The 12,791-nt window shown below is 32.9% G+C and overlaps 1 protein-coding gene across 1 annotated transcript; it reads left to right on the top strand.

Annotated features, from left to right (window-relative positions):
* The first annotated feature begins 6,613 nt into the window (after positions 1 to 6,613).
* Positions 6,614 to 8,705, top strand: LOC107628255 (low affinity inorganic phosphate transporter 4-like). Its single transcript, XM_016331020.3, has 2 exons — positions 6,614 to 7,367; positions 7,717 to 8,705. Exons 1-2 carry the CDS (start codon positions 6,635 to 6,637, stop codon positions 8,565 to 8,567), a joined length of 1,584 nt encoding a protein of 527 aa, XP_016186506.1. The 5' UTR covers positions 6,614 to 6,634; the 3' UTR covers positions 8,568 to 8,705.
* Positions 8,706 to 12,791: the final 4,086 nt, after the last annotated feature.

Raw genomic sequence — 12,791 nt, 5'->3', positions numbered from 1 at the left:
ACACTTGATTCTTCTTAGTTCTCTTGTCAATTTTACTTTTATGTCTCTTTTATGTTTATGAATACTCATGTTGGATTTTGTTTACCTTGAATGAAATTTAATGTTTGATGTTCCTTTTATTGATGAATTGAGTAGTGTAGATTTACTTTCCTTGCAATTTTACTATGCTTTCCCTTCATTCCTTCCAAGTGTTTGATAAAATGCTTGGTTAGATTTTAGAGTAGAATTTTGTGCTCTTGGCTTGGTAAGGTAACTTAGGAACTCTTGAGTTACTAATGTCCAAGTAATTGACGATTGGGAGCCATTAACTCTAGATCTCACTAATTAATTTGGTGGAGAACTAGGACTTATGGTCTTGGATTGACATAGCTCACTTGACTTTCCTCTACTATTAGTAAGGGGTTAACTTAGTGGGGTTGGTCCTTGCCAATTCTCATGTTGTGGTTAGTGATAAGGATAGAGATCCTTGACCACCAAACCTTGCCAAGACCTCTTTAGTTGTTAGTTTATTTTTATTGCCATTTACATTTTATACCTCTTATCAAAAACCCCAAAATATACTTCATAGCCAATAATCATACACTTCATTGCAATTCCTTGTGAGACAACCCGGAGTCTAAATACTCCGGTTAATTCTTATTGGGGATTGTTAATTGTGACAACCAATATTTCATGATTGGGAGGATTGTTTGTTGGTGTAGAACTATACTTGCAACGAGAATTAATTCATTTGAGGAAATTCTATACCGACACGACAATTCTCATTCATCATGTGCCTAGCGCGAAATGGCAGTGACGCGTATGCGTGGACGACGCGGACGCGTGCTTGACGCAGAACACAAACGACGCGGACGCATGACGCGTACGCGTGACAAGGAAAAACTCCAAACGACGCGAACGCATGACCCACGCGCACGCATGACAGACGCCACGTGCAAAAATTGCAGAAAACGCTCCCAGCGATTTTTTTTCTGGACCCTTTTTCGGCCCAAATCCAAGCCCAGAAACACAGAATAAAAGTCAGAGAATGGGAGAATCAATAAGTAGAAGGCATACAACAATTCATACAACATTCATAATTCATAATTTTAGGTTTTAGATGTAGTTTTTAGAGAGAGAGAGGTTCTCTCCTCTCTCTTAGGAATTAGGATTTAGGATTTCTATTATGTTTAGGCTACTTCTCTTCAATCACAGGTTCAATGTTCCTTTAATTTATTTTCTACTTTTATTTACTCTATTACTTTAATTGTTATTTATCTTTTCAATTTGGCTTATGAACCCTTCCATGTTAGATTTGAATATTCTATTTAATATAAATTGAGGTATTTCAGATTTATGATTGTTTTATTCTATTTATGATTTATTTTCCCTTTTTGGCTTTGGTTAAATAATTGGTAACACTTGAGTTATCAAACTTAGCAGTTGATTGAAAATTGGAAATTGCTGATTGATTTGGATCGCTCTAAAGCTAGTCTTTTCATAGGAGTTGACTAGGACTTGAGGATCAAATAAATTAGTCCACTTGACTTTCCTTTATTTAGTGAAGGTTAACTAAGTGGGAGCAAAATTCAATTCTCATCACACCTGATAAGGATAACTAGGATAGGATTTCCAGTTCTCATACCTTGCCAAGAGCTTTTATTATTATTAATTTATTTTTCTTGTCATTTAAAAATACTTGTTCCTTATTTCAAAAACCAATAATAAATCATACCTCCCTGCAATTCCTTGAGAAGATGACCCGAGGTTTAAATACTTCGGTTATAAATTTTATTGGATTTTGTTACTTGTGACAACCAAATTTTTGTACGAAAGGATTTTCTGTTGGTTTAAAAACTATACTTACAACGCAATTATATTTGTAAATTTCTTTACCGATAGAAAATCCGATCGTCAGGTATGCATATTGTACTTGGTTTGTCTATATGAATGATTCTGCTTAACTGCTAATTGCTATACTTGATGTAATTGCTCTTGATTGTGTTTGAACTGCATTACTTGTGATTGTAACTGTTGGTTCGGATTATAGTGGTTGGAGTGGGATATTTTGTTGGACCGAAGGCCGTGATGTGACATTGTTTTGGGCCGGAGGCCGTGATTTGGATATGTTTGGGTCAAAGGCCGTGATTGGATGAATCAGTGGTATGTTTGATGAAAATTTCTCCTTTGGTACATGATGGGCGGATATTTTATACGCTTTTTGGCATCATTTTCATATAGTTTTTAGTATGTTTTGTTTAAGTTTTATTAAGTTTCCATAGGTTTTAGTGAAAAATTCACATTTTTGGATTCTACTTTGAGTTTGAGTGTTTTTATGAAATTTCAGGAATTTTCTTGCTGAAATTGAGAAGCTGGAGCAAAAATTTGATTCAGAGACAGAGAAAGTGCTGCAGATGCTGTCAGGATCTGACCTCCTTGCACTCGAAAGATCTTTTCTGGAGCTACAAAAGTCCAAATAGAGTGTTCTCAACGTCTATGGAAAGATAACATCTAGAGTTTTCCAGCAATATATAATAGTATATACTTTGCTTCAGAATTGAAGGCCCAAAATTGGCGTTCAATGCCAGCCTCCAGCCCTATTCTGGCGTCCAACGCCCAAGGGAGAAGAGACCAGCGTCAAACACCCAAAAAGGATCCCCTAGCTAGTGTTCAATGCCCTAGAGACCTTCTAGCACGTGGATCTTAATCAAGCTTAGCCCAAACACTCACCAAGTGGGCCCCAGAATAACCATAACTTGCTTCAAATCACAATCCTTGTGGGATCGGCCCTAACTCACTCAGGTATTGCTTGGACGACCCAGTGCACTTGCTGGTTCAGTTGTGCGAAGTTTAATTCCGCCCACCAGTCCATGTAGTGAAAGTTTATGAGATACTGTGTTTAATTAGAGTTTTTATAAATTTAAAATATGAATCCATATTTTTGGGTAATTAACTAATGATTTTCGAAAAGATTTGGGTTTTTGGATGATTAACAGTTGGCTTTTGAAAAGATTCATAAGACGAGTAATGTTACTGAAATCGAAAAAACAGTTTTCTTTTAAATATCCTTATGACAACTCTTAAAAACCTTCTACTAAGAACCAGCGAGGACGATGTTCTCACCCCCTACAGATTTTCCTTTTCAGGACAGACGAAGAGTTTAAAGAGTTTCTTTTGAGCATCTGATTGTATTCTATATTATTGTATATACATTTATAGTTTTTCCTCGCCTCTATTATTATATTTGCAAGAGGGATAGGAATTGTAATGATATATATGTATGTATATTTATAAGTTACTTGTATAAGAAGATTTGTATGTATATATATATATGAGGATTGTGATTTGTATTGGGTTATATATGCATGCTTGGTTGCAATAAAAAGTATTTCTAGTTTTTTCAAAGAAAACAGCGATACAATTTCGAGTTGAAGGCTCATATCTTATTATTAAATATATGGAAGTCATCGTAATATTCTCGTTATCAGAGTGACGTAGCCAGAAGCGTGATATTCTCATAGTGAGGGTGTTACACTAACCTTTAACAAGAGAGGTTTAGTTACTCATGGTAGAAAAGAAAACTAAACTAGAGAGAGGTGGTGGCAGATAGTGTATGATCCGTGTCTGTTAGTTGGGATCTGAAGAACTTCCCCCCAGATGATCCTAGATGTGAACCTTATTTACTTATTTATATCCTAAGTCCTAACTAGAATTCAAACTCAAAAACTAATATAATATTATCTTTTAAGTTAACTTATTCAAATCTAATCTAATCCTAACAACCAAATCTTAACTTTCTAGAAGAGGTTGTTGCTAACTAATCATTTAAATATTGAATCTTGATTTGAATTGAAGCTTCCTAGGAGTTGGTTATGCATTGGAGCCGGGCTTGGTGAAGTGGCGTTGGGTTTGAAACACATTTTGGAATCTTGGAAGTGACAAAGGCACTTGAAGCCGGGTTCCAAGTATATAGAAAAGTGGTGAAGTTGAGCATAAAGCAAAATTGAGCAGTTGGAGCCGGGCTCCAAGTCTTAGTGATGGCGCCCAACACCTACAATTGGAGAGCCGGGCTTGAGCCCTTTATTCTTCCTCTCAGTGCATGAAGGCGCTGGCCTTCTATTCTTTGATGCTAGGCGCCACTCCTTGCAGCCGGGCTTCAGGTTTTGGCCTCCAGCTTGGCATTCTAGGCATTGGGCTTGTCTTCTTTGGGTCCGCGCTTCCAAGCTTTTTTTGTGTTGATTTTCATCTTGATTTGCTTGATTTTATCCTAAAAACACAATTATTCTAACACAATTCCAAATATATGATTAGTTTTCAAAACATCACTAAAAACATAAGGATTTGATTCAAAAACTAAGAAAATTAATAAAAAAGAAGCTTTAAAAGTGATTAAGATGACGTGCCATCAACCTACAGCGGCAAGTCTCGTCCGTCCAAGACGCCCAGCGACCAACCTCCTTCTCTAAGGCAAATTGAAGCAGTTATCTCTGTCCGCCACTGTCAACACATACCAAGATGAGTTCTATTGTTTTGATTTTGCTTGCTCTTTGATATACTATTTTGATTTTGAATACAGGACTGTGTTAATTATTGAACTCATTTTTAATCGTTACTCTTTGTATATATATTTATTATATTAATATAAATTATTTAAAAAAAATAAGAGAAAGAGAGAAGGCGGACTAACTCGCCAGTCCATCCTTTGACAGAATGAGGGCGGGGCAGATAACCTATTTTGTCACCCTTAACCAGCCAATCTCATTCTTTAATAATATATGTGCTAATTATTATATATATGGCTTTCATTAAATAGGTTATATCAATTTAATTTAATGGTACTATTTATTATTAAATTAATTGTATTTTTAATTGTGAATAAATATTAATATAATTTTTATTGAATATTTATAAATTAAAAAATAAAATATATTTTATTAATCGCAATATATATTTTTAATAAATATTTATAGTATATAATAAATTTATCTTTTTATTTTTGTTAAAAAGTATTTTTATTTTACGTTCAAATTACAACATAAAATAAAATAAAAAAAATAACTATTAGCATTCTGAACCAATGAACCATTAGACACCGAAAAAAAGAACATATGAACTATTCTATTCTTTAGGATTAGTGATCTGAGGCTTTAATCGGTTGAATTAATGTTGGATCCACAATAATACATGTTTTATTATTATTAGAGTCACAACATCCTTTTTCGTAACAGATGTTTTAGACATCAACAGAGTTGCACCCTTTAAAAGATTATAAATTCATAATAGAATAATTTGAATTCTTTTAGTAAAAAATGAATATTGTAACAATTTTTTAAAGATATGAACATTGTACATAATATTATTATTTTTTAATATTTTTTATTATAAAAAGAGAAATCTTTGCTTTTCGTTTAATTTTACTCTTCGTCATAATATTACCGAGAATAATAAATTAATAAGATAAGTTTGTTCATTTTTCAGGATCTAAATTGTTTTCTTTTTGTTTTTCTTTTTCAAGCTTTTTTAATAAGAACTGCTGTGCCTAATTGATCCGGGCCGGGAACACCTCTTGTTTTCGTAACCCGGATATGTCTCTTTATTTTTTGCATACACCCGGGTATGTCTTTGCGCTTGGAGGAGTTTATCACTTCCAAGTTTTTTATCATCTTTGGTGGCGTGTGGGCCGGATGACGCCATTTCCTTTCGGTCTTGAAAGTAGAAAGTCTATTGGACTGCATTTGTTTATAGAGATGGGATAAAGATATAAAATTGTATTTGATATGTGATATATAGATAAAACATTATAATTAAGAATATTGAATTAGTGAGATATAATTTATTTTTTTTTATTATTTTTTATCATTTTTATAATTATACTTTTTATTATTATATTTTTTTAAAAATTTTTAAATAAAAAAATAGAATAAATTAAATTTTTATAATTTATTCTATTTTATTATCAAATAAAATATAAAGTTTCTATCATTCACATTTTTTTTTTAGTATCTCGTTTTCTTCTGTTTTAAAAAATAAACTCTCATAAGCATTGCACACAGTCGACACATTTTTGTGTTACCCCAAAATACAAAAACGCATAGATTTTGTGTATCAAGGTTTTCACACACATTCAATTGATTTTGATGGCACCGTAAATCTTCTGAAGCAGCTAAAAATAAAACGTTATAACAATGCCAGGACCGCATGCTCTTTCACTTTGTACACATGTAATCCAAAAACTATATAGTCAAAATACATGCATATTAACTTATTATAATTTATAATTCAATCTTTAATTTTTATTAACGGGTATAACAATAATAATAATTTAGTTCTTTTATAAATTTTTTAAAAGAAAGCAATAAATAAGCATAATCCTTCTTGCTTTGTTGATCATTGCAAGGAGAATATCCATATAAAGCATAGCCATTCCAAGTGTTCTTGTTGACATCACCTAAGCATGGTAGATATATAGGATTCAACGCCCGTTATTAGCCATAACTATGCTGTCTGATTAATTAATTATTTTTCAGTAACTTCAATTTGTAACTATGTATGTAATGAAGTTAATGAACATATATAAATACCGAGAGGAGGCATACATATATGATTGCAACTAAAAGGCCACAAATAACAGCAAGCCAATTAGGTATCGTTAACCATGGGGTTAGAAGTTCTTGAGGCCCTTGATTCAGCTCGAACGCAATGGTACCACGTAACAGCCATAGTGATAGCAGGCATGGGGTTCTTCACCGATGCCTACGATCTCTTCTGCATCTCCACCGTTTCAAAGCTCCTCGGCCGCTTGTATTACTTCGACCCTTCTTCGCAAAAACCAGGAAAGCTACCACTGAAGGTTAACAACTTCGTCACCGGCACGGCCCTCGTCGGAACCCTGGCAGGCCAGCTAGTCTTCGGCTGGCTCGGGGACAAACTGGGAAGAAAGAAAGTGTACGGAGTCACACTCCTTATCATGGTGACGTGTGCCATATGCTCTGGCCTTTCTTTCGGTTCAACTTCAAAGTCGGTGATGACATCATTGTGTTTCTTTAGGTTCTGGCTTGGGTTTGGTATTGGTGGTGACTACCCTCTCTCCGCTACCATCATGTCGGAGTACGCAAATAAAAGGACACGTGGCGCTTTTATAGCTGCAGTCTTCGCGATGCAAGGCGTGGGAATAATCTTTGCCGGGTTGATGTCCATGTTGTTATCAGCCATCTTCATGAGCAACTTTCACGCGCCCACTTATGAGGAGAATCGCGTGTTGTCAACGCAGCGCGAGGCCGATTTCCTATGGCGGATAGTACTCATGATCGGTGCAGTCCCAGCAATGCTCACGTACTATTGGAGAATGAAGATGCCTGAAACTGGAAGATATACAGCTATAATTGAAGGTAATGCTTCCTCTCATGTATATTCTAAGCTTACAGGGATACAAAGAGATTTTTTTATTTTTATTTTTATTTTACAGTGAGTATCTTCCCTAATTTTAGAAAAACTTGTTTATTAACTATTTTTAGTATTTTTTATTATTATTTAATCATTATAAATATTAAATTATTTTTAATAAATAAATTTTATTAATTTATATATATAAATTTTAAAAAATATAAATATAAATTATATATTTATTACATATAAAATATTTATAAATATTAATAAAAAAATAATAATATTTATTAATCATATAACATTATAATTTTATGTATTATTTAAATATGAATGTGCTTGTTTTTATTAAAGGTAATGCAAAGCAAGCTGCTGCTGACATGGCTAGGGTTTTGGACATTGAGATCCAAGCGCAACAAGATAAGATAGCGGATTTCAAAGCGGCGAACGATTATCCCTTGATGTCCAATGAATTCTTCCAGCGTCACGGTCGTCACTTAATTGGAACAATGTCTACTTGGTTCTTGTTAGACATTGCATTCTACAGCCAAAACCTTACTCAAAAGGACATTTTTCCAGTAATGGGACTCATACCAAAGGAGCTTAAGATGAATGCTATACAAGAAGTGTACCAGACCTCACGTGCAATGTTCGTGATTGCCTTGCTTGGAACCTTCCCTGGATATTGGTTCACTGTGTTCTTCATCGAGAGGCTTGGTCGCTTCAAGATACAACTCATCGGTTTCTTCATGATGTCTTTCTTCATGTTCGTCATTGGTGCCGAATATAACTATGTCAAGGCCCACAAGAATGTTTTTGCTCTTCTTTATGGCCTGACATTCTTCTTCGCCAACTTTGGGCCCAACAGCACCACCTTTGTTCTTCCGGCTGAGTTGTTCCCCACGCGCGTGAGGAGCACGTGTCACGCGCTTAGCGCCGCGTCGGGGAAGGCTGGCGCTATGGTGGGGGTATTTGGAATACAGAGCCTCACTGTGGATAATGAGGTAGGTCAAATCCGAAAGGCAATGCTGCTTTTAGCAGTAACCAATTTGGTAGGCTTCTTCTGCACGTTCTTGGTTACTGAGACAAAGGGACGTTCTCTAGAAGAGATTTCTGGTGAAGATGGTGGTGATAGCGAATTCACGGCAACACCACCTGTTGGTAGAGTTTCTATGACACGACAAAGATCCGAAGAAACAATGTGAAAAGGAGATATAATGTGAATTCAATTATTATGTAGTACACACTCCATCAATGTTTTTCAACAACTACAACGTAATAAGTAGGGGCCGAAATCAATAGATTTTGGTGTCTGTCTAAATGCTTTATAAATAAGTCCACTATTGAAGATAAGCATGCATAAAACTAATGTTGTGTATTATTTATTTAACAATGCTACAGCTTACATCACGAATAAATATTATTATTTTTGGTTAGTACTTAATTAATAATAATTTATATTTATATTTATAAATATTTTATATATAAAAAAAATATAATTTAATAATTTATATTTATATTTATTAAAATTTTATATAATGAATAATACAATTTGTATCTATTAATTAATATAATTTACATTTATAATTTTTTAAAATTTACATACATAAATTATAAAATAATAATTTAATATTTATATTAATTAAATAATAATAAAAAATATTAAAAATTAATAGTCTCCAAGAGTTTTTTTTATTTATTTTTTTCCCTCTTCTACCCTTTATTATCCCTTTTCTTCCTTTTGGTTAATGTTATATTTGATCTCCATTTTTGTGAAATTTGAAATATAAATAAAATGAAGTTTAATTTATTTATAAATAATACGTGAAACTTGTAGCTTAAAAATTAAAATCCATTTCTTTTTCATATAAAAGTTAAGTTTTATAATAACATTCTTCCTTTTCCATTCTCAATAATGGTTTATTTTTAAATGTTTACATATATTAAAAAATATTAAAAGGATTCGATAAATTAAAAAATTTAAAAGTATTTTACAATTTTTTTTAATGAGCTATTCCACTTATTATTATCTCATTTTCAAAGCGCTACCATTTGAATAATATTGTCTAACAATCCACCAGGAAAATTAAAAATTTAAATATCATTGTTCGACTAATAATTGAAGAGGATAAACTTTAATTTTGTGGTTTATCTTGTATTGAATTTAGGAAATTTTATCAATTTATCTTGCATTTATTCAATGAAATAGTATGGTTTTGTAATTCTCCCTAAATTGTGTTTAAAAGTTAAAAACATGTTTTTTAGGCCTTAAAATAGCTAAATCTAATTCACTTTAATTCTATTCAATGCTTTGATATGTTTGTTGAGTGATTTCAGATTTATAAGGCAAGGATTGGATGAAAGAAGTGAAGAGAAAAACATGCAAAGTGGAGAATTCATGAAGAAATGAGCATTTGGAGAATTCAATGCCATGCGCACGCGTCATCCATGCGTACGCGTGAGGAGGGAATTTGCCAGCGACGCGCATGCGTCACCCACGCGTACGCGTGAAAGAGAACTTTGCCAATCGACGCGCACGAGCCACGTGCACGCTTGATGCTGGTCAAGTGACCTCATTAAAGTGAATACATTGGGGGCGATTTCTGAACTTTCCAGGCCCAAATCCAACTCATTTCTGAAGTTATTTGATGCAGAATTCAAGAGAGAACAAGGGGAGAGCAATTAGATAGGGTAGAAAACATGACTTAGGTTAGTTCTAGAGAGAGAAGCTCCCTCTTCTCTCTAAAAATTAGGGTTCTTAGTTTAATTTCCTCTTGATTTAGGTTTTGATTCTTGTTTTGATCTAATTTTTTTTGCAATTTCTTGTTATTACATCTTTGCTCTCTTAGTTCTTTTTGTTAATTTTTCTTTTTATGTCACTTTAGTTTTATGAACACTTTTAGTACTTTTAATTTCAATTAATGCAATTTGAGGTTTTATGTTCTTTTCTTGCTTGTTTGATTTGTTATTGTTAATTTCTTGCATTGGGTAGTTTAGAATTTATTATTCCTTGTAATTTTACTATGCTTTCCTTTTATGCTTTCTAAGTATTTGACAAAATGTTTGGTTGGATGTTAGAATAGTTTTTGAGCATTCTTGGCTTAGAAAGAGAAATTGGGCAATCTTGAATCATTAATACCCAATTTAGATTGGTGATCTAGAGTGATTAGTTAGTCTTGTATCCATTAACATTACTTATAGATTGGGATTAACTAGTCCTATTTGACTTTCTCTCAATATGAAGATAACATTATACCCAGGGACAGATCTATTCATTTGGGTGTGGGGCAAGCGCCCCAGTACAATTTAAAATTTTATTGAGTAGTATATAATAATAATATTTAGTTGCTCCCACTAAATTATTAAATTTGACCCCACAATAATATTTTATTCAGTTTTCGATACTTGATAATTAATTTGAGAACTCCATATTAGATATGATAATGATCAATTTTCAAATTTAAATAAGATTGGTGTTCTCTCTTAAAAATCGACTCGAAAGAATATTATCTATTCATTTGTGTTTCTTCCTTTGAAATTAGCTTTAATTTTTTTCATAATAACTACACTAATTGAATGAAATTTTTCAACTATGAATATAATCAAAAGCTAATTGTATGAAAATTGAGTTTTAAATGATTGTTTAATGACATATTAAAAAAAGAGACATTTTAATTATCTTGTCAAGGTTTTAAAATATGAATTATAAAAAATTAAATTTTAAATTATATGTTATTATTTAAATTACTATTTTAATATTTTAATTTATAATTAGATATTTTGAAACCTAATCATATTTTATAATAAAAAATATAATTATAACAATAATTATGCTACGTATACATAAAATAATCACTTGTACAGAATAAATCTTAAAATACAAATTTTAAAATATAAAATACATATTAAAAATAAGTTAAATAATATATGTATTTATACACAAATTTATAGTAGATAATTTGATAGCTAATTTTTTGTAAACGTAATATTTTTATTATAAAAATTATTATCATATTATATATATTTCACCCCCACTATCAAAATTTTCTGGATCCGTAACTGATTATACCTTCTTCCGATGTTGGAGATGACGAAATAAGATTAGCTCTTATTAATTATTGTATTATGATTAATGACTAGGATAGAAAACCTAGATTCTCAATCCTTGCCATGAATGCCTTTTAGTAATTGCTTTCCTTAGTTGTTTTCTTTATTTTATTATCATTTAAATTCTCGCTTCTTTATCAACCCAACCCGTAAAACTCATAACTAATAATTGAGCACTCGATTGTAATTCCTAGGGAGAACGACCCGAGACTAATACTCTCGGTTATTTTTATTGGGTTGGACTTGTGACAACCAAAATTAAACTTTGATGGAGGATTGTTTGTTGGTTGGGAACTATACTTCGACGAGATTATTTGTGTGAAATTCCTAATCGACGATAACCCTCTTTCAAGTTTTTGGTGCTGTTGCCGGAGAATTGCAATGTGTGCTTGTTATTGGTTATTGTATATATGTTGATAGTGTGAATAGGTTTGCTCTTTGTTTGTTTGCTTGTTTGAGTCACTAGTTAGGTTCTTGTTTCTTTATCCTTTAATGGTTTTGTTTTATTTTTCCTTTTCATTATGAATTCTCATCTCTTTGGCTATGAGTTTAGTTCAAACTATGTTGTAGGAAATGAAAACTTCAATGGAGGTTTGCATCAAGGATAGATTTGGAAATCAAAGGTGAGAGGAGCCTCAAGCTTATAGACAACCTTCTTGGCAACAACCTCCTCCGGTTTCTTATAGGTATAATCCAACTCTTAATGCATACCAACCTAATAGATGTAGTGACCCTCATTGTCCTCAACATAGTCCTCATCAACAACCTTACTCACAAGTCCCATACCACCATTCATCTCCATACAATCCTAACCCATATCCACCAGACCAACAACCATATGAGCCATACTTAGAGCCACCACCATTCCAACATCAATATTCTCAAGAACCATCAATTCCATATACATCATCTCCATACCCTTAATTACCAAGATGAACCACATTCTAATTATGAACCCTTCTCTCAAACAATGAACCCTCCTTTTCACCATCACCTTCGGTGAATGAAGCTTTCCAACCCTTCATGCAAGAACAACAAGATCTCTACTCTCACCTTCAAAAGTAAGAAGAGGAGCAGAAGAGATTAGAAACCATGTTGGCTACCATGAATGAAGCCGCTAACCGCATGACCTCCTACCTAAGCTCATGTATTCAAGACATTTCTATTGATGAATGCGGAGGATATCAACCAAAGAGCATAGTGAGGAAGTGAATTTGGAGCTTCAAGGTGAAGAAGAGGAGTTGAAGCAAGAATCACAACCAAGGGAGGAAGTTGAGACAATTGAGATGGAAGGAGTGGTTGAAGAATTAAGAGAGGTTAAT

This window comes from Arachis ipaensis, chromosome B2 (assembly GCF_059453495.1).
Source record: "Arachis ipaensis isolate K30076 ecotype BB chromosome B2, ASM5945349v1, whole genome shotgun sequence".
In the NCBI taxonomy this organism is placed as follows: Eukaryota; Viridiplantae; Streptophyta; class Magnoliopsida; order Fabales; family Fabaceae; genus Arachis; species Arachis ipaensis.
Note: the sequence above shows the minus strand (reverse complement) of the source record. Positions and strands in the feature narration are given on the sequence as shown.